Raw genomic sequence first — 23,276 nt, 5'->3', positions numbered from 1 at the left:
CCTACTATGAATATGGAACATGGTATCTGGCTACCAGTTTCACTTTAAATTTTGCCCTTTTTTCTCCCCAAAATATTTATCTCAGGTTATAGGAATAGGGTTTCCCATGGACCTGCCTATAGTTAAAACTCTAAAGAAGACTGAGTAGCTAATGATGAAACTTGTTTCTAAGTTTTATGTGTTATCTCAGAGTCATTTGATTATTTTAGACTCTCTAATATAGCCCACCATTATGCCAACTTTTACACCTATGCCTTTTAGGGGCTGTATGAGGATAAACCAAAAGTATACTATATATGTATAGCAGGTCAAACCTAGATATATACAACATTGGTAGCCACAGGGACAACCTCATAACTGTGATTTTGCCTACTAAATGTGACATGTTCTATCAGTTCCAATGATTTTACAAACAAGTTTTGTTTAACATTTTTAGGGGGAAGTCATATTTAGGGGCAAGTCATATTTAGGGGCTTATTCTGTGTCAAAGCAAAATTTATCCCTACAATATTTTTAAAGAAAGTAGAGAGAAAAGTCCTGAGGAAGTAGATCAAGGTAGGGCAGTGGAGGAGAGAAGAAGCAAGGAACAGGAATGGTTCATTGCAGACCAATGTGGAGGAGGTGGGGTCACAGGTGGGTAGCCTGGGCAACTGCTGTGATAGGGCAAATCAAGTGCTCAGACAGATTATAGCAACCAGATGAGATGTGGTGCAACCTAAAGAAATAAAGCAGGGTCAAAAACCAACCAAAGAGCCTTTCTGATACTTTTTATATGTTCCTTTTCTTCATTCTCTTTAGCTTTCCTTTTTCCTTCTGTCAGATTAGCAGAACATGGAAAAGATAAATAAAACAATTCTGGAAGAATTATTTCTAGACTTAAGCATATCTTTAAGTGGTTATCCCTTATAGATGTTATAACCCAAGATCTGACAAAATTCATTCAGTGTGATTTTAAAATCTTAGGCTTATTCAGTGAGATGGACATAAAAATATATACAAAAATAAAAAGAAAAATTATCACTGCCTTTCCATCTTCTCTTTTCTTCTGCCTCCCTCTCTCCTCCCCTACCCTTCTTCTGGCTCATAAATATTCTTTTAGATAAGTACCACCATCCAATATGTTAGCTTTGTGTCATCTATAAATTTGATAACCATACCAAGTATGTCATTATTTATAAATTAAAATGTTAATCTACATAAGACCTAGTAATTGCCCATACATATTTGTCATAGGTTTATATTAAAATATATGTTTATATATGTGTATATATATATATAAAATGCATTTATTTTCCAGTCCTCAACATCCACTTCCACAAGAATTTGAATTCAAAATTTTCTCCCCATCTCTCCCTACCCCCACCCCAGGACAGTATGCACCCCACCCACCCCTTCCTCCAGTCTGTCTTCCCTTCTATTAACCCCCCCCTTCTTCCATCCCCCTCCCCTGTAGGGCAAAATAGATTTCTCTACCCCATTATCCATATCTCTTATTTTTCAGTTGCATGCTAAAACAATTTTTTAACATTCATTATTAAAGCTTTGAGTTCCATATTCTCTCTCTTCTTCCCACCCCACCCACCCTCATTGAGAAAGCAAGCAATTCAGTATAAGTCATACATATATAACAATGCAAAATACTTCCATTATAGTTTTGTTGCGAGAGATTAACCATATTTCCGTCAATCCTATCCTGCCCTTCATTTATTCCATTCTCTCCCTTGATCTGTCCTTTCACAATAATATTTGCTTCTGATTATCCCGTTCCACAATTTGCTTTCCCTTCTATTATCTTCCCTCTCCTATCCCCTTACCCCTTGCTTTCCTGCAGGGTACAATACATTTCCATATCCAATTGAGTGTGTATTATTCTCTCTTTAAGTCAAATTCCATGAAAATAAGACTCACTTATTTCCTTTCACCTTTTCCCTCTTCCCCTCCATTATAAAAGCTCTTTCTTGCCTCTTTTATATGAGATGATTTGCTACATTCTACCTCTCCCTTTCTCTTACTCCTAGTACATTCCACTCAACAGTAAATTTTATTTTTTAGGTGAGCAGCTCACCATGTGCCCTCTGCTATGTGTGTATACATGTATATGTATATACATGTACATATATACACACACCCATGTACATATACATACCTACACATATATAATATATACATACATACCCATACACATCTATAAATATATAAATTCTGAAAATAATACTGAAAAAGGTCTCATGAGTTACAATACTGAAAAAGGTCTCATCAGTACAAATAACATCTTTTCATGTAGGAATGTAAACAGTTCACCTTTAATGAGTTTCTTCAGGTTTCTCTTTCCTGTTTCCCATTCCATATTTCTCTTGATTATTGTATTTGAAAGTCAAATTTTCTATTAAGCTATGGTCTTTTCAACAAGAATGCTTGGAAGGTTTCCATTTCATTGAAATTCCATTTTTTCTCCTGAAATATTATACTCAGTTTTGCTGGCAGGTGATGCTTGGTTCTAATCTTATTTCCTTTGATGACCTATGGAATATCATATTCCAAGCCCTTTGATCCCTTAGTGTAGAAGCTGCTAAAATCCTGTGTTACCCTAATTGTATTTCCACAATACTTGAATTGTTTCTTTCTGGCTGCTTGTGATGTTTTCTCCTTGACCTGGGAATTCTGGAATTTGGCTACAATTTCTAGGAGTTTTCCTTTGGGGATCTCTTTCAGAAGGTGATTGATGAATTCTTTCCATTTCTTTTTTACCCTCTGGTTAGAAAACATTGAGGCAGTTTTCCTTGACAATTTCTTGGAAGATGATGTCTAAACTCTTTTTTGATCATGGTTTTCAGGTAGACCAATGATTTTTAAACTATCTCTCCTGGATCTCTTTTCCAGATCAGTTGTTTTTCCAATGAGATATTTCACATTGTCTTCTATTTTTTCATTCTTTTGGTTTTGTTTTGCAATTTCTTGGTTTCTCATAAAGTCATTAGCCTCCATCTGCTCCATTCTAATTTTTAAAGAACTATTTTCTTCAGTGAGCTTTTGAACCTCCTTTTCCATTTGGTCAATTCTGCTTTTTAAAACATTCTTCTCCTCATTGTTTTTTTTGGACCTCTCTTACCATTTGGTTTAGTCAATTTTTAAAGGTGTTAATTTCTTCAGCATTTTTTTGGGCCTCCTTTTGTACCAAACTGTTGACTCACTTTTCATGATTTTCTTGCATCGCTCTCATTTCTCTTCTCAATTTTTCCTCCACCTCTCTTACTTGATTTTCAAAATCCTATTTGAGCTCTTCCATGGACTGACACCATTACATATTTTTTGGAGACTTTAGATGTAGAAGCCTTGACCTTGCTGTCTTTCTCTGAAGGTATGCTTTGCTCTTTCTCATCCAAAAGGATGGAAAAAAATACCTTTTCAACAAGAAAGTAACCTTCTATAGTCTTATTTTTCCCCCCTTTTGGGGCATTTTCCCAGCCAGCTACTTGACTTTTGACTCTTTTGTCAAGTGGAGGGTATACCATCCTAGGCTTCAGATGTTTTGTGCAGCTGTTTTCTGAGATATCTCTAGGGACCTGCAATTTTTCAGTTTCTCCAAGGTGGCACAATCAAGGGAAAGAGATTTACTCTCTTTCTGGCCTGCATTCTGGTCTGTGAGCAAACCAAAAGCATTCTTTTTCTGCTCTGAAATTGTGAGTAGGATTCCTTCTCCACAGCTGCCACCAGCTCTACCCCCCCAGCACTCCTTCTCACTCCAGAACTGCCACTTACAACTGAGACTCAGAGCAGCAACCTGATGCCCTCTGAGTCTTTAGGTCAGGGTTCTAAAAATGGATGCTGCTGCTGCAGCAGCTGCTTCTGCCCTTGGGCCGGGCCTGGGGCCAGACTGTGCTCTCCTCTCACTCAGGTGAAAGAGCTTTCTCACTGACCTTTGAAGCCATCTTTGGCATTTGTGGGTTGAGAAATCTAGGAACCACAGCAGCTACCCATGATTCCATGAACTTAAGCCTGCTCCAGTTCTGTCCATGCTGCATGGCCCATACTGGGCTGTGCTCTGCTCTGAACTCTGTGAGATACCCCCTTAGTGTTGGCCTTCCAGGCTGTCTTAGACTGGAAATCTGTTTCACTCTGTCATTTTGTGGCTTCTGCTGCTCTAGAATTTGTTTACAGTTATTTTTTACAGGTATTTTATGAGCTATGCGGGGAGAACTAGAGCAGGTCCATCCTTCTGCTCCACCATTTTTGCTCTACCCCTTTGCCATAGGTTTGTAAGGTGTATCAAGAGAGGGCTGGGCTTAAGAATCTCTGAGCCTCATTATTTCACAGCCTAAGGGTAATAGTCCTAAATAACATGCTTCATCTATGTATTCTCTTCAGGAAATTGAAGAAATATTAATAATAACTAATGTGGAAATATGCTTCGCATGACTATATATATGTTTATAGATAGACAGACAGACAGACAGACAGACAGACAGACAGACAGATAGATAGATAGATAGATAGATAGATAGATAGATAGATAGATAGATAGATAGGCAGATAGATAGATTGGGTATTCAATTTCTTGCCTTAATGGTTGGAAGAGGGTAGAAGGAGCAGGAAATTGTGGAACTAAAAATAAACAAAATTTTTTAGAAATAATAATAAAAGAAAAAAATTTAAAACCATAAAATTCTCTTTTTCAGTTCAGTCCCAAGTGGAGAAGGGGAGCAATGTTACTCTAGTAGAATTTCTCTCTATGACACCTCTAGCAGTCCAACAGAAAAGTTTTGATCTGTCTTTTTATACACATACCACAAGCTATTGACAAGTTCCCACTATTATAATCCTCACATGTATAAATAACACATATTACAGAGAAGTTCTGATCAATCAAAGTTTGTCATGAAACAAATCAAAGATTAGAAACAGATTAAATAGAAAAATCATATAGAAAATACTTATGAGCTTCAGTCCAATTAGGAAGAGAGAGGAGAGTTAATGCTTCAATGTCTTAATTGATCTCAAAGAGGCAATAACAGTCAACAATTCCATTCCTTTCCAGCCATTTCCATCAGATTTTGTTTTTCATAAGCAGTGACCATGGCTGCTGGAGTTGAGCATATAATGTCCAGCCTCTATAGTCCAAAATCTCATCACAAAATACCTGCTAGGGCTTCTATCTTTCTCTCCTCAATCATCATTGCACCACTGCCAGGGTGCAATGGAATAATATACGTAATGTGCTTTGAAAGTCGTAAAGCATTATGTAAATGATACCTATAATTATTACATACATACACACATATCTCAAAATATTCATGTTAGCAAGAATGGCAGTGAAAAAAATGGAATACCTAATGAATGCAGGATAACTGAATAAATCATGGCCTATGAATGTGTAACCTTGACTAGCTAGCGACATTTTGCATGTTTCTTCCAGGGTATGATTTCAAATTGGAGGAAATAAATTTACTTAGTGCCTGCATGAAGGACAGAGCTGATTTTGGAGAAGAGAAGTATTTTTCACATTTTCCTTTTTCTAGAAAGGACATGCAGGGTTACAATCTCTCTGTGGGACTGAATGCTGTGAAAGGGCAGAGTGGGGAGGAGAAACAGAAACAGACAGACAAACAGACTTTGGAAGGCAAATATGTAGGGGAATTCAGCTCCTCCACATGTCACTGATTTCCAGCTTGTCTCCCTGGACACTTCCAGAAATTTCCCTTTTGGTAAGACTAGGGTCTCTCTCTCTCTCTCTCTCTCTCTCTCCTTTTCTCCATCCCCATCCCTCTCCTGACATACATCTCACTCTCAGTGGAGTCAGTTCATTCACTCTGATTTTCTGGTATATTTTTATCTCTATAACTTGTGTAATTTCTTTGCTTTTTGTTTGTTTAAATTCAATTGATGAAAACCCACCTTTTCTCCTTCCAACCTTTCCCCTTAATTGAAAAATAAAACCTTTGTAATAAATATGTAGAGGGAAGCTAGGTGGTACAGTGGACAGCGCACTGGACTTGGAATCAGGAAGACGCATCTTCATGAATTCAAATCTGGGCTCAGACACTTACTAACTGTGTGATCCTGGGCAAGTCACTTACCTCTGCTTCAGTAAAAGGAGCTGGAGAAGGAAATGACAAAGCACTCCAGTCTCTCTGCCAAGAAAGCTTCAAAATGGTTTCATGTAGAGTCAGACACAACGGAAATGACTCAATAACAACATCAAGCAAAGCCTATTCCAACTTTGGCCATATGTTTCATTATGAGTCTTCTGAGATCAGGGTTTACTTGTAGACGTTGTGTTGATCAAAATTCTTAAGTCTTCCAAAACTGTTTTTCTTTACAGTATTGTTCTTTTGGTTCTCTTTACCTCAGTCTGCAAAATCTTTCCTATATCTCTTTATGTAATCGTATGACTTTTGTTGTTTTTATTATTAATATGTTCAAGTATATTTATTGAATCAACTCTGCATTTCTTGTATAAATAAATCTTATTTATAGAGTGTTATCTTTGCGATATGTTGCTAAAATTGCCTTGCTAATAATATCTTTTTTAAAAAATTTTACATTTATATTCCTTAGGGACATTACTCTATAGTTTTCTTTTTCTGTTTTGACTCTAATACAATAAGATCATATTTGTATCATAGAAGGAATTTTGTTGGTCCTTTTCTTTCCCTTTTATTTCACAACTTTTGTAATATTGGAATTTATTTTTCTTTATAAGTTTTATAAACTTTCCTTGTAAATCCATCTAGTCCCTGATTTGCTCTTGACGATTTGTGATGGTCCTTCATGTAACTAGCATTTGATGGGAAGGAAATCAAGCTCATAGAGACAAGCTTGGGGTCTTCATTTCTCAATAGGCTGTACTTTGGATGTCTCTGTCAGGTCTTAGAAACCTCTTCATCTCGGAAGATCACTTGAATTCACATCTTACACTACCCTTCTACCCCTGTTGCCCCTCCCTCGGATTTGATGGATCTTTCCAGAATCTCCATTAAGGAAAGTGCTCAGACTGGTCTTATCTTCATTTCTCACCAGGCTTCACTTCAGACTTCTGTCATCTCCCCCTCTTCTATTATCTTTATCTCCCTCTTTCAGCTTTCATTTATGTTTTGTCTTCCCCAATTAGAAATTAAGCTCCCTAAGGATACATATATACATGTATTTGTATTTGCATATATATCACATATATGTGTATACACACATAGCCATACACACACACACCCATATACAGACATACATACACACATACATAGCCTATATTTGTATTCTTAGCACTTTGCATAGTGTCTGATACTATTAGCACTTAATAAATGTTTACTGACTGACTGACTATCTCTTTAAGAGACAGTGACATAGAAAGTAGCTTGAAAGCTTTAAAAAAAAGTATTCCCCTATACCAGCAATATTTTAGGGGAGCACATAGGCATGAACTTTTGTACCACCCCCACACACACTTCCCCTCATAGGAAAACTAAGTGGCCTGCCTTACAACTTCTGTTCCCTTTTAAGAAGGAATCAAATTTCCCTTGGAGAGGGGTCTGCAAGATTCCAGAGATGTCTATCAATACCTTTCCATGACCCATGTGCGGAAGCACATTTCTACAGATATATTGGAATAGTATTGTACTGCAAGAATGATAAATATTCAAAATTTAATGAAACAGGAAAATTTTATAAAGCAATACATACTGAAGAAAGCAGTATCACAGGGACAACATACTTCTCACTGTGAAGCTTTATTTCTGTAGGCAGAATATATATGACAAAACTAAAAGAAGTCAAATTCGGGTGGATTGTCATAAATATTCTTAGCCCCACAGACCCTATAAGGAAACACTCCCTTCCTCTTCTTGATAGAGGGGTAGTGACTAGAAGTAAAATTGAAATTACACTGCCAGACATGGCTCCCGTGTCAATTGGCTTTGTTTAAATGCTTTTCTTTTGTTACAAGGAAGTACTCAGTGGTGGCTGGGGGAGGTGAGGAATGAGGATGGCAGTGCTAAGGAAAATAAGAGTACTCTAAAAACAAAAGCTTTTTTAAAATTTTATATGGTTTTTAAAGCCAGAGTTCCTGAACTGCTCACACACACACACACAAACAGCCAGTTTACTGTGCAAATATGATGATGCTATATTCAAACTGCTATTTGGTCCTCTTTTGAATCTGAATAAGGTTGATCTTTTTCTTCCCATCCCCCAAGTTTCCCTAGCCTCAGATCCAACAGATCAAGAAAAAGGCACAGATGTTCCTGCACCATAACGGTGCCCAGGGATTATTAGTCATGGAGGAGTTTTAGCTCACAACTGTTCTTTTATTTTTTTTTCAGTCAAGGTAGAGAGAACCCTTTGTTGTTTTTGTTGTTATTGTTTTACCCTAGGAATTTCTAAAGCTTTTTCTTTTTCAGCCTGGTCACAGAATAAATGCAACTCAAGGCATAGGGGTCCTTGAGACTAAATTGATCGATGTTCAAGTTACTATTGGAGGTGAACAGGGAGAGTGAGACTGTTCTCTGAAAATGTCCTGCCAATGGGGTAGTATTATCTAGTTCTAAAGGCAAATTTTGGCACATGACCCTTTGCCTACTTTCCAGACTTTGTGAGAAATTGGAAGAGCTAATTCAGCTAACTCAATAACAAATAAAATGCCTGGACTATGCGGAGCTAATCTTCCAGGCCTCAGCATCAATGGAAACACAGGAGAACCATGACTTCTACAGCATGGGTCAAGCTTCTCCCACAGTAGTTCACAAAGGTTTAGTTTCTTAAGTAGCTGGTCCTGATTATGGAGGCTGGTTCTCATTGGTGTCTGTGATCACTACCTCTTTTAGCTTTGCAGTGACCTCTGCTTCTGCTACACTAAGGCTTTGTTCAAGAATTTGGAGAAGGTCACTGGATTTGCCAAACCCTAGACATAGGATAACTGTCTTCCTCATGGCCCCAAGTTAAGGGACAGGAAGAAAAATCCATTAACTTTATTATGTCTTGAGGATGAAGGCATGTAGGAGTATAGGTAGGCTTCTGCTGGTAAGCAGTTCATTGAATTAGTCTATAATTTCCCTTCCCGTTGAGCCTTTGGATGGGCAGGATACTGCAAAGCTCTCACAGTGTTTGAGTATGTCACAGTATAAATATGTACCCTCCTCCATGACCTAGACTAGCTATACTGATGTCTGTCATCTTCCTCTCCCCTCTCCCACTCCAAGTTCTATGTAACAGTTTCTCTTTCCCTCTCAGAGTGATTTAGCTATTTTTCCCATTAAAAGGGCCATTCCCTGACTACTTCTTAGAGAGGCTTATTCACTCAATGGGCATTACCTCCCTCTAAGTGAGTACCTGAAAAGACCAAGGTCTCCCATTGCATCCTGGGCCATCTCTAGTCATCCTGATGAATATCTGGTCACTGGACCCAAATAACTCAGGAGGAGTAAGTGAGGCTAATGACCTTGCACAGCCCTCCCTCACTCAAAACAAAGTCAAGTGCAAGTCATGTCATCATTTCTCTGATATCATAGTCTTCAAAAAAAACCCAAAAAAACCCAAAGGACGAACACAACTCTGGCTGGCCAGGCACTGTACTAAACTCTGGGGATACAAAGAAAGGCAAAAGCATGGTTCCTGCCCTGAATGAGTACACATTCTAAAGTGGAGGTATTAATATGCATACATATATGTACATATAAGATATGGCATGAATAGAAAGTCATCTCAGAGGGAAGGGCACTACCAACTGTGGGAGCCAGAAGTTTGAGCAAATCCTCCTGCAAAAGATAGGACTTGAGCTGAGTCTCAAAGGAAGACAGGCAAGGTAGTAGACAGAGGCCCCTGGAGAAATATTCTAGGCTTGAGAGCAGCCAGCGAATAAGTATGGAGTTGGGAGACGGCTTGTGGTGTATTAGACACAGAAATCAGGCCAGTATAACTGAATCACAGAGAACCTAGGATAGAGTTCAAAGATCAACAGACATGGCTTCCTCTACCTGACTGTAATCAATACATACATTACAATTCAATATACAGGTCCAACTCTCTGACCATAGTTACCAGAGAGGGAAGTACCAAGCACCAACATCTGGATTTTTCAAGCTGGGAGGGGGAGCTCCTTAGAGGCTTCCCCAGAATCCTCATCTGGCCAAACAAACACTTCCAGTCAGTAAGCCCCAAAATAAAACCACACTTCAGAATCTTTACACACTTTTTAGAGCCAGAGGGCATCACATCCCTAGAGACCCAGTGCCTCATTAACAAAAGGTGTGGCCCTTCCTACAAATCTTCCCAGGCCCAACAACGGGTGGGAAAGATCCTCTTTAATAACATTCAAATGGAGGCATTATACTTTTTTTTGATTTTTTTAAAAATTTATTTGTTTTCAGTTTTGTACAATCACTTACAAAAGTCTTAGATTTCCTCCCTTTTCTTCCCTGCTCCCTCCCTCCCCAAGATGGCATACAATCTTAAATGGATTCTACACATACATTCTTATTAAACACATTTTCACATTAGTCATGTTGCATGGAAGAATAAAATGAATGGGAGAAACCATGAGAAAAACCCAAACAAAATAAAACATAACACAAGAGAAAATATTCTGCTTCATTCTGCTTTCCAATTCCATAGTTCCTTCTCTGGATATGGATGGCATTTTGCCTTGAGTCCTTTGGGAATGTTTTAGGTCCTTGTGACAAGGTTTAGGGGTGCTGGGGACCCCAAAATACCGACAGTCCGGCTTGTGCTCAAATGAATTCGACTTAAGCCTTCTTAAAACCAAAGAAAACAAAGTTTATTAAAGATTCGCCAAATTAGGTTGGCTCTTAAGGGGCCTAAGCATTTGTAACACTTGTATTCACAAGCAGGCCAGATAGAATCCCAGCTAGACAGAGTCTGAGCTGGATTGAATCTGAGTGCCTTCATGAAGGTGAGATGGAACTAAATACAGAAAAGACTATCCGAGGGATCTGGGGGGGTGGTCTGGTAGTCCAGGGTTATGGGAGGAGGGGTTTAGGAAGGGTCTTGAGGAGAAGTACAAGGAGGGAATCCAGGGAGGGTCAAAGTCTGGAAACTATCAGGAGATATCAGACCATGGTGGGTTTGGGTGGGAAGCAGGTGGGTCACTCCAGAGATCTTGATAGGACTGTATAGGAATGAATACAGATCTTGATGGGAGTGGTCAGCAGCCAGGGGAACAGGCTTTGGATGGGATCAAGGGTGGGGGATGCAACAGAGACCTAAGCACAATGTTAATGAAAAACCCATGGGCTTCCTGAGACTGCCAGAACAAATGGGAAGATTAGATTTGAGTAAGAAAGGCCAGATTAAGTGGGAAGATTCAAGGGGAGCTCAACGAGGCTCCTAGAGTCTGAACCCCATCACTTGCATTGCTATGAAGAGTTAAGTCTACCAGAAAAATTCCTCACACACTGGAGTTGTTACTGTGTACAATGATCTCCTGGTTCTGCTCCTTTCACTCAGCATCAGTTCATAGAAGTCCTTCCAGGCCTCTCTGAAGTCTTCTGTTCTTCATTTCTTATAGCACAATAGTATTCCATTACATTCATATACCACAATGTGTATGGCCATTCTCAAATTGATAGGTATCCCCTCAATTTCCAGTTGTTGGCCACCACAAAGGGCTGCTATAAATATTTTTATACATGTGGGACCTTTTCCCATTTTTATGATTTCTTTGGGATACAATCCTAGAATCGATATTGCTGGGTCAAAGGGTATGCACATTTTTGTAGCCCTTTGGGCATAGTTCCAAATTGCTCTCCAGAATGGTTGTATCAGCTCACAGCTCCACCAGTGATTAATCAGTGTTCCAACTCTCCCACATCTTCTCCAACATTTATCATCTTCTTGTTTGGTCATGTTAGCCAATCTGGTAGGTGTGATGTGGTACCTCAGAGTTGTTTTAATTTGCATCTCTCTAATCAATAGTGATTTAGAGCATTTTTTCACATAACTATAGAAAGCTTTAATTTCTTCCTCTGAAAACTGCCTGTTCATATCCTTTGACCATTTATCAATTGGGGAATGACTTGTTTGTAAATTTGACTCATTTCTCTATATATTTTAGAAATAAGGCCTTTATCACAGACACTAGTTGTAAAAATTCTTTCCCAGTTTTTTGTTTCCCTCTTAATCTTGGTTGCATTGGGTTTGTTTGTGCAAAAACTTTTCAGTTTGATGTAATCAAAATTATCTATTTTGCACTTCATAATGTACTCTATCTCTTATTGGGACATAAATATCTCCATTCTCCATAAATCTGACAAATATACTATTCCTTGCTCCCTTAATTTGTATATAGTATCAATCTTCATACCTAGATCATGTATCCTTTTGAACTTTATTCTTGTGTATGGTGTCAGGTATTGGTCTATGCCCAGTTTACACCACACTGTTATCCAGTTTTCCCAGCAATTTTTGTCAGACAGTGAGTTCTTATCCCAGAAGCTGGGGTCCTTGGGTTTATCAAACAGTAGATTGCTATATTCATTGACTGCTGTGTCTGGAGTGCCTAACCTATTCCACTAATCTACCCTTCTATTTCTTAGCCAGTACCAATTGGTTTTGATGATTACTGCTTTATAATACAATTTGAGATCTGGTAGGGCTAGGCCACTTTCCCTAGCATTTCTTCATTAGTTCCCTTGATATTTTGGACCTTTTGTTCTTCCTCATGAATTTTGATATTATTTTTTTCTAGCTCTAGAAAATAATTATCTCGTAGTTTGATTGGTATGGCATTAAGTAAATTAATTTAGGTAGAATTATCATTTTTATTATATTATTTCGGCCTACCCACAAGCAACTGATGTTTTTCCACTTACTTACATCTGACTTTATTTGTGTGAATAGTGTTTTGTAACTGTGTTCATATAGTCCCTGGGTTTGTTTTGGCAGGTAGACTCCCAGATATTTTATAGTGTCTACCATAGCTCTAAATGGGATTTCTCTATTTCTTGCTGTAGGGCTTTGTTAGTAATATATAGAAATGTAGATGATTTATGTGGGTTTATTTTGCAACTTTGCCAAAGTTGTTTATTATTTTAAGTAGATTTTACTTGATTCTCTAGGATTCTATAAGTATATCATCATATCATCTGCAAATTTCTTGATTCTACTAAAACAAAAGCAGCAAAACATCCTACTTTGCTTAGCCTCACAAGGGATAGGCTGAGTACCTGCACAATTTCTTAGTGCTTCCGAAGTCTGATCCAGGGGGGGCAAAGTCTGTTTGATGCCCCCACCCCAACTTGGTTTAGGTTTAGACCTGGGTTTAGGTTTTACAAGAGTAGACATTTGCTGTAGTCTGCTCCTGTGAGACAGCTGGCTTAAAATGGCAGAACTGCCATTGGTCCTTTGGTCTGAGACTCTTGCTCTGGTTTTTGGTTTGGGCTAAATGCTGGAATGAGACTGTGCTTTTTACCTGGGGTCTGAGCAACACTGCTGCTACTGGAATGCCATGCTGTGCATATGTCCCCTTCCCACTTTACTCTGAATCTGTGACCCAAAACTGGGAAGTGGATGACAAAACTGCTAGTTCACATCTGTCATTGTCATAGTGCTCTAGTGTGAATCTGGGGGTGGCCTGATGTGGATCTAGACCTCTTACCTGGTACCCAGACTCCCCCTGGGCACTAGGAATGCTTAACATGTGGTATGTTCTTGGCCAGACCATATCTCCAGTTTCTACATACCTCCCTGTCTCCCTATGCTGAGCTGGGTTGGACTCCCTGTGGCTTTTTCTGGATTTCTCCCATCAGGATTTGGTCTGGTGCATTTTTTAGATCTGTTTGGAACAGTTTATGGAGAGGAACTCATACCACATTGCCTCCTACCAGTCTTGCCAACCTCTAGAGCCTCTCCCAGCTACAAAGCCTATGTCTCCTTTCTGCTTGGGAATAAAGAGTTTAAAGAATTTCCTTTATTTTTCATTGTTTTTTTAGATCTCACAGATGCATGGCATTTTCCTGGGACCCTGTTTCACCAGTTCAATTGGCCTGATCCTTGCTGCTTTATCATCATATCATTATAAAACTGTGTTATATAGTGTTTAGGAGGGAGACAGAGACAGAGACAAAAGACAGAAAGGGCCCAGGACAGAACCTTAGGAACCTGTTTCTGTAACTTTCAGGGACTTCTAAACAATTGAAGTAGAAAGAACGTGGGGTTTAGTCAGACTTCCAGTATGACTACTAGTAAGTTTTTCTTAACCCCTGTGGGCTTCAGTGTTCCTATCTATAAACTGAGAATGATTGCTGAAAACTGGAAATGGTATTAAAGATGAAAATTATTCATTGACAGCAAATCACACAATTTAATTTGGGATGTTTCTCTTGGATACTTCATGGATCTGGGATTTCATCAATGTGGATACTATCTTCAGTAGCAGTCAGGACTCTGGCCCTTTGAGCAACATTCATCCAAGCTTCTGCTTCATTTCTTCTCAGGGGGTTCACTTAATATGTGAGGGGAGAGGGGATTTCTGTCAATAGTTCTTTTTGACATACTGTGAATATCAGTGGAGCATGACAGGTATAAATGCCTCTAGCTAACAATAGGCTGGTCACTGGTGATGAACTCTTTGGCCATGGTAACATAACATAAAACATCTTCCCTCACTTTCAATAGACATGCTGCTTTGGCTGCTGTTGTTTTAAGGAATAGCGTTGATGGCTTGAATAAAAGAATAAAGCAAAGTACAGGAAGCAAGAGATTATATAGATGTGCAATTCAGGAAAAGAAGGATTACTGCAAGTCAGTCTAAGCTTTTTATTAAGGGGTATCTTTATCCCAGATAGAAGAAGAATTGGCAATGTTGCCGTGAATTGCTGTTATAAAAATAAATGTTTGACATCTGGGTTCAATCTATGCAAGGAAAACATCGTGTTATACTCAGGAACTGACAAGAGATAGTTTTAAGAGAAATATTCCTAATAGGAAAACTATCATAATAAAATACAAAATTGTTCTTTAATATGTTTCTACAAAATGACTGAAATAGAATCTTATTGGACAAGTTCATTGGTTCTAACTGTTCCAATTTAGCAATGTTTCAACATTCATCGCACCTTGTTACATGTCTTTGCAACAATTAATTATATTGAATTGTTATGCCTGTCACCAAATGTGTTTCTTCAAATGGCTTCCAATGGTCTTTTCCTGCTATTAGTACTTCTAAATATAGAGATATGACATCTTCGAAAATATTCATTTCATTCTTGATTTATTTTACCTTCATCAGTATATTTTATAGGCACACATAGAATTTTCTGAGCTAATATAAAATACTAGATTAAAAAGAACATTTTACTTGTTATGTTTGGGGGGATAATAATAGCTCCTCCCTCACAGAGTTGTTGTGAGGATCACATGACATATTTGTTTAAAAAAAAAAGTGCTTAGCCCAGCATCTGGCACATAGGTACTATATAAATGCTTCTTTCTTTCTGTGTTTTTTCCTTTTAGAATTTTAGTATTCCTAGAGACCCTGAACATTCAAATATACACATGCATGTATGTATGTATGTATATAATCCTGCTTACTAATCAAGTGAAGTATCTTTTTAACTCTCAGAGTGCCTAAATCAATAATACTCTTCAAACACATAGAGGCTAATTGGCTCGTTGGAATTTTGGTTGTGTAACTATTCAGAAAGTTGGTGACTTTTTTAAGTGTTTAGATATGGTTACATATGAGCACAGCATCCTCCTGTCAAGGAAAAACTGTTCTAATTTTAAAAACTGTAACAAATAACTCATATGCAACTGTGTCTTTCAAGTAAAGCTTAACTATTAAATGACTAGATGGGTGAGAAGGTAAGGAACAATGAAGCAGTTACACTCAGTCTGTCTGTGGCTTTGCTGCCACCTCGTGGGGTTTAAGTATCCCATCACAAAGTTTTTAAGGAAATTCTAGGGCTTTACAGAAAGGAAGGGAACCAGAATTTATTAAGCACTTACTAAGTGCTAGGCACTGTATTAAACACTTTACAAAAATATCTCATTGGATTCTCACAACAACTCTTGTGAGGTCAGTACTATTATCATTCCATATTTTATAGTTGAGGAAACTGAGGCAGTCAGAGGTCAAGTGACTTCCCCAGGGTCACACAATTAGTAAGTGTCTGAAGCTAAATTTGAAGCCAGGTCCACCTGACACCAATACTCTTATCTAATGTGTCACCTAAAAGTCTAGGGGGTGGGGGGAACTTCTCTATGGGCAACTGATTTCATCATCAATAGACTAAACCAAATTTAAAGAATAATCAGATTTTAACATGAATGAAAAAAAACATTTATTAAGGTGGTTACAATGTCAGGTACTGTGCTGGCCACCAGGGAGAAAAATGTGAAACACAGTTCCTAACTCCTCCAAGATATAATGGGGGAGACAGCAAACATACAGGAGTGATGCTTAAGGGCATATCTGGAGAATCACATGGATAAGTGATTGAATCCATAAGGCAGTTAGCTGACATGCCCTTTACAGGAATGATGGTAGTATGATCCTACTGATTCAATTATTGGTGACTGCTGAGCCCAGAACAAGATGGGGGGAGGGGAGGGAGAGGGATAATGTGAAAGCGGTTTTATTTTTATCAACAATTACTGTTTGGCTTTCCATAGGTTAATCACCAACTTTAGGTTTTCTCCATGAATCACATCGCAAAGGCCTGATCTAAGAAAAAAAAAATATTACTACCAGTCAGTGCCTCAAAGCAATTTCTTTAACAATGCCAAAATTTCAATTCGCACTGAGGTAGGAAGGACTTATATAGGTTTCAAACAGGCAGTTAAAGGTAACAGTAGTAGGTAAAGCCTCAAAATCTTTTTCAGAGCCATCCTTGGTTTCATGTATGAAAATATCATTTATAAACATGACACTTGATATTTTTATAGGATCTTCCACTTTTCAAACATTTCCCATATAATGTCTCTGATCTTAACAATAAAAGTGGGACAGGAAGAGCAAATTACTTTTATTTAACAAATCAATGAGGATTTTACTAAGCAATTCTTGGCACTGTAGTAGGCACTCAGCTACAAATTTTAAAAAGAAAGTCTCTGCCTTCAAAGAGTTTGTTTAAAAAGAGTTAACCTATCAACAGATGAACATATTAACAAAATAACACTAATAATTGGGAGTAAAGAAAGCAGTGGATACAGCGCTGGGCCTGGAATCAGGAAGCTCCGAGTTTCAATCTGGCTTCAGACAACAGCTGTGTGACCTTGGCCAAGTCACTTAACCTCTGGCTTCCTCCGAAGGAAACGGTAAAATCTCCACAATCTGTAGAGAATCTGGAGAAGGACAGGGCAAACTCCTCAGTCTCTATGCCAGGAAAACCTCAAATGGGGTCACCGGGAGGTGGACGTGACTAAGGCGACTTAACAAGAAGTCAGGGTGCCCAAGATCAGGAAAACTGGGGGGGTCCAACAGCACCCGAGATTGGGGGGGAAGAAAGCGGAGGCCCGGGATCCGGAGACCGGTCCTGACGCACGAAGACGAGGCAAGGAGCAGTCTTGGGGAGCCCCTGGCTAGATGGTACTAGGACCCCCTGGTGGGAGGCAAGGGGTTCCGACGGGGAGCAGACTGACCGCGTCCCTCCTGCCCCCCCCCCCCTCAGGCCGCCATCTTTCCCTCCTGGCAGGACAGCGTGGTTATAAAGCTGCCCCAGGTTTGAGGTTCCGTTACCACTACGCACGAGATTTAAGAAGTCAGGCCCCTCGACGGACCCGTTTCTCTAACAGAAAACCGGAAACCCCGGGGGGTTCCAGGACCGCCCACGGCTGGCCTCGGTTGCCCCCGGGAGGTAACGCCGGACATGGCTGCACTCGCTGACCTGCACGTCCCTCCCTTCTGACATTCTGGAGCTTGAGGCGTCCGTCCCGTCAGACGGCTGCAGCTTCCCGGCGTTCTCACCCCTACAAGCGCCAGGCACGCGGGCAGTCGCCCGCCCGGCCACACGCCCCGCCCTCCGGCTCTCCCTCCTCCTCCTCTTCCTCCTCCTCCTCTTCCTCCTCCTCCTCCTCCTCTCTCTCTCTCCACCCCTCCCAACGGAGGCCAGGAGGCGGGGCTGGCGTCTCCCAGACGACGGACTCTGAACCCGGAAGCCAAAAGGAGGCAGAGGCTGATTTCCCGCCTGCTGGGACCCGCTGCCGTGACGTCTCTTCCTACGTTAACCCCGTTTCCCTGGCAACGACCCGGGCTAAGAAAGTTCGGGTGGGCGGGAGTATCGAGGAGGGCGGGGCGATTGTTATGCGGTCACTTCCGCCGCCATGGCCCCGTTGCCGGAGCAACCGACTAGCTCCCGCCCCCTCCCCCACCTCCGCGGTGTGGGGGACGACCCAGTCCAGCTTTGGCCTCCCGGCCGAGGCCAGCATCGTTGACCGAGCCTGTGGGGAGAGGAGACGACCTCCCTCGGTCCCTCCCACGGACTCCGGGCCTCACCTACCACTCCCGGACCTCAGTCCGACCGGGGAGCCACCACGGGAGTGGGTAGGCGGCCCGGCCTCGCGGGGTCTCTGGGGCGGAGGGGCTGACTCCCCGCGTGCCCCAGGCTCGGGCGCGGGGCCCGGGGCCCGGACTTGCGGCGGCCCGAGCTGCAGGCGTGCGTGGCCGCAGCAGCCGCGGGGCGGGAGGAGGGAGGGGAGATGCTGAGTGCCCCGCAGCCATCCGAGGGCCCGGTAACCGTGAGCCCCCGTGATTAGCTAGATGGTCGGGGGTCGGGCCGGGGCCCGGCCTCCGGGGCCCAGGTCTGTAGACCAGGTAGCCCAGCTCGGACACCCCGGGGCCCCAGGTGGCTCATCTGCACAATAGGTTTGTGGGGGTCAGAGAGGAGCGCTCTGCCCCCGCGGGCCGGAGACCTCACCCTGCTGGCACCCCAGGTCGAGGCCCTCCCCCCCCACCCCAGGCACCCCAAAGCCGGGTCTTCTAGGCTCCGGCGGCCTGAGCTGGTGCCGTTTTCATGATTACTGTGAGACCTTTAGAGCAGACGAGGACCTGTCCTGGACGTCAGCCCCCCCAGCACAGACTCTGATTTCGGAATCAGAAAACCCGCCTTCAAAGCCCACCCCCGCCAGGACTTGTCCTGGTGAATTTGGGCTAGGCAGTTCCTTATCTGTAAAATGAGGGGGTGGATTAGGCTGTAAACTCTAAGTCTGATATCCTGTGGAATCCAGAGACAAGTCTGAGATTCAGAGTTCATCAGATCATCCATTTAGAACGGGAAGGGACCTCAAAACTGACCTTAATTCAACCCTCTTGATTTTTATCAGTGAGGAATAGTGATCAGAAAATTCAGATGACTTCAAGATCACACTGGTAGCAATAATCATTAGAGCCAGGACCCAGTGTCACTTAACCGTGTGTTCCAAACACTACCTGAACAAGAATTCTCTCCACATCATTTCTAACAAATAGACAGACATCCAACCTTTGATTTGGATCCATCCCTCTTGTTCCAAATGCAGCATTTTTCCCACTTAAAGAGATTAGTTACAACATAGCTCACATTTATATTGTGCCTTAACATTTGCAAATGTTGTACGTTATTATGTCATATGGACTTTACAATGACCCTGTGAGGTAGGTGTTTTTATTTGCCCATTTTATAGGTGATGGAACTGAGTTTCAGAGAAGCTAAGCGATATTCTGAGCTTCACACAGTGTCTCAGTGAGGGATTTGCAAAAATTTCTTCTTAACTTAAAATCCAGCAGGGCAGTTACGCCAGTCTGTTTCTTTACTGAGGCCTAGAAAGTCAAGTGGTTTCTGACTCCCAGGCATAAGATTATAGAGTCATAGATTCAGTGCTGGAAGGGACCTTAGACATATAGAACAATCTCTTCCTTTTGTGGGTAAGGAAATGAAGGCCCGGAGACATGAAGTGATGTCTGACTCCAAGTTAAAGGATGACAAGAGTTTTTGATGCTGAAGGGACCTTGGTGGTCATCTTGTGCAACTTTCTTATTTTATCCAAGGAGGAAATTTGGGGTCCTGAGGAGTAGAAATGACATCTAACTCCTTTAGCAGCAGCCAGTAATAGAAATAGTGGACCCATGAGGAGGGTTCCCAGTAGGGCTATTAGTACAGTTAAGAGGAGGCTTCCCAGTGAGGCTATTGGTACCGTTAAGAGGAGGGTTCCCAGTGGGGCTGTTGGTACCGTTAAGAGGAGAGTTCCCAGTGGGACTCTTGGTACCGTTAAGAGGAGGGTGTCCAGTGGGGCTGTTGGCACCATTGAGAGGAGGGTTCCCAGTGGGGCTATTGGTACAGTTAAGAGGAGGGTTCCCAGTGGGGCTATTGGTACAGTTAAGAGGAGGGTGTCCCCTGGGGCTGTTGATACAGTTAAGCTTTTTTTCTGGAGGTAGTGGTGTAGTAATAGTAGTAGTAGCAGCAGTAGCAGTATCCAAGCGGAAGTTGGATGAATGCTCGTCAGAGATGTTATATGATGACATAATAGGTTGGAACAGAGGATCATATAGGTCCTTTCCAGTTGCAAGCCTGTGACCATGGCAGCCTGAAGGTATTCAGAGCGGGAAGGAACTTTGAAGATTTACTCCAACCACCGTTTTATGTGAGGAAACTCAAGACCAGAGACAGGGGGAGTCACACTTGCCAGAAGTGACAGCTAATAAATGGCACAGCTAGAATTAGAAGCCAGGTTTTAGAATAATGGAGTTTTAAGCACCAGAAGGTATCAGAGATAATTTAGTTCAGTGAGGAAAAGCTGTGGCCAAGATAAAATGATTATTAACCCATCATAGGATTTAGAACCAAAAAGAACTTTGAAGACTAGTAAGTACAGTTTGCTCATTTTGCAGAGAGCTAAAATAGTAAGCCACAAAGCTGAAACCGGAATGTAGGTGTAACTGACACCAGGTCCAGGGTTCTCATCATTCCACCCTATGTTTAATGGGAAGGATGAATAAACTTTCTGTTAAAGGTTACTTTTCTGCTCCTCTTTACTTGTAGACCTCTTATATTTTAGATCTTTTGTCCAACACATTTCATAATGATATGTAATAGAATGGAGGATTTTAGAAAAAAATATCTTAAAAGACCTAGGTGTGGAAAGTGAGGAACATTGCCTTTTGTGTTGCCCTAGAATTACATATTTCATATAAAAACTTTTATACCTGTCTTTCATGGTTAAGAGTGTAAGGAAAGAAATACTGTTTTGCAGTTATAAGTTCTACTGTAGGTAAAGCTCAGTGATTTTATCATTTCTGTATTTATTCTGTTGTAGGGCATGGATTAGAAAGGGGATCATCATTTTAGAGGTAATAGAGGAGCAAGTTTCATATCTCTTAAACAAATCTAGTCCTTTAGTCCATGCCTCATTTTCAAAAGAATTGGTGTAGAGTAGGGTTTTTTATTATTTTTAAGCCTCTGTAAGAAGGCTAAAAGTATATTATTAAAATATCATTTTGTTATTTTTAATTATGTCAAAGGGAGGCAGCATTACCTAGTGGGTGGCATTAGTAAGATCTAGTTTCAGTCAAACCTCTAGCACATAACTAGTTATGCCATTCTGGGCAAATTCCTTAACCTCACAGTGTACCAGCCAATTCTCTAAGACCTTTAAGTTACAGATTCAGTGATTGATCCACATTGGTGGAGGGGCTATTTCCCACTAGGAATTCTAGGATTTTCCTCCACTTAAGAAATCACAGGTCCAGAACAGAAAATTAAAAAGATGGTCAAATGTAAGCATATTCCAAATAATCCCATGAAGTTTATACCTAACATGTATCAATTGAACTAACAAAATGTGTCAAATCTAATTTTGCTCTTATCTCCCTATATTTTAATTCCCCAACATAGATTGAATCAACATTCTAAATACTGGCCATTGTGTAAACTTAAAGAAAAAATTTTACAACTGTATTTAACCTCCTGCAAAGTCACCATGTCTGATGAATTGTGTAGCACTATTTTGGCCTATACCAAGAGTCCAAAAGTTGCCAAAAGAACTACTTTCCAGGTAAAAATAAATTCAGTTATTTTAAATTTTTATTAAATTTATATGTGAAACAATGAGAAAGAAATAATATTAACTTGAATAGACTTTGGGGAGTATTTCAGCACAAGGATGTAAGGTTTGGCTAGCTGAGAGCTGGCTCAGGTTCTTTGAGGATATAAAGCCACCGGGTGGCTTAGGAGCACTAAGGACTGTTTCTTCATTACCTCCTCAACATTTGCTTGGTAGGGAATATGACAGCATTGGGGGGATTGATTAGTGTTACCTAGGACCAGGGTGGAATGATTTGTTAAAGCGACAGTTGTTATGAAAGGGAGGAAAAAGAAACCTTGAAAGAGGATGATATCAAAAGAAAAGAAAAAGTTAAGCAACAGAGGAAAGCAGGTCCAAGTATTCCTGCTCTAAACAGGAGTTGTAGGAAAGGTTACAAGAGCTAAATGCTATCAAGATGATTTAAAAGGGAATAAGTAGAAATAAGAGGGACACTATAGCAAATCAAGGTGCTTTCTGTGAGTGAATTGGGGTTGAGGTGTGTAGTAGTAGAAAGTCTTGAGTTAAAGAATAGTTGAAGTAAATCATTCATCTTTGTGGAACTCTGCATATTTCAACACAGAAATGCTTACCAAGCTGCATCTCAGTTTTGTTTACCTTCAAGGTGGTCTGAAGTTCTGATTATGAGTGATATTTATATGGGGCAGCATCCATATTTGAGTTAAGAAATTCCTCATCTGTTTTGTAGTAATTAATTGATGATTTTGACTGTAGTATTACTTCCAGCAATAAACCTTTAAAATATTAGTGAATTAAATAACATCAGGGTCTTACATACCTTTTTTACATAAAGTTTAAGTATCTTGTTGCTGATATCTAGTGATTTTTTAAGCTTTCCCTGATGTAGTTCACTGTGCTTTAATTGCACAGTATCCATCAAGTAACTGACAGAAACTCAAAATTTCTTTCTGAGTTGTAGTTCGGGGCAAGTTGCCTCTAGCTTCAAGACCAAGCTAGTAGAAATTTATTGGAAAAGCATATTTTGTTCTAGGAACAAATTGTTTTATGGGATAGTATGTAAATATGAGACCTTCATATTTGAAAGGAAACTTAATTGAATTCTGTCATTTCAGGATGAGTTACAGAAAGCAGTTTCAGCTCGCACAGCCCGACGACAAAGTGAAGATTACTCAGATGACTTTGACAGTGATGATGTTGGTATGCCATAGAAAAAGATAGTCTCTTTCTCTCTCCCTTCTTCGCATCCAAGCTACGAGAATCTAAATTAAGTATAGACATAGAATGATGTCAGTCTAGTT

The 23,276-nt window shown here is 40.5% G+C and overlaps 1 protein-coding gene and 1 long non-coding RNA gene across 9 annotated transcripts in view; one reads left to right on the top strand and one right to left on the bottom strand.

Annotated features, from left to right (window-relative positions):
- Window positions 1-16,258: 16,258 nt before the first annotated feature.
- Window positions 16,259-18,179, bottom strand: LOC140511984 (uncharacterized). Its single transcript, XR_011969740.1, has 2 exons — window positions 17,829-18,179; window positions 16,259-17,286 (listed from the first exon to the last, which is right to left on the bottom strand). It is a non-coding gene; the product is annotated as an uncharacterized lncRNA (long non-coding RNA).
- A 78-nt stretch (window positions 18,180-18,257) lies between these two features.
- MAP9 (microtubule associated protein 9) overlaps window positions 18,258-23,276 on the top strand; it is an 89,939-nt gene continuing 84,920 nt past the window's right edge. For 5 of the 8 annotated variants that reach the window (XM_072621337.1, XM_072621335.1, XM_072621334.1 and 2 more), the window contains exons 1-3: window positions 18,258-18,484; window positions 21,810-21,969; window positions 23,091-23,175. In XM_072621337.1, the coding sequence (XP_072477438.1) occupies window positions 21,895-21,969; window positions 23,091-23,175 (160 nt within the window). In that variant the 5' untranslated portion in view covers window positions 18,258-18,484; window positions 21,810-21,894. The other 3 variants (XM_072621333.1, XM_072621332.1, XM_072621330.1) reach the window with 3 other exon arrangements.

This window comes from Notamacropus eugenii, chromosome 6 (assembly GCF_028372415.1).
Source record: "Notamacropus eugenii isolate mMacEug1 chromosome 6, mMacEug1.pri_v2, whole genome shotgun sequence".
Taxonomy (NCBI): domain Eukaryota; kingdom Metazoa; phylum Chordata; class Mammalia; order Diprotodontia; family Macropodidae; genus Notamacropus; species Notamacropus eugenii.
The sequence above is the reverse complement of the archived record's forward strand: the minus strand, read 5'-3'. Positions and strand labels throughout refer to the sequence as shown.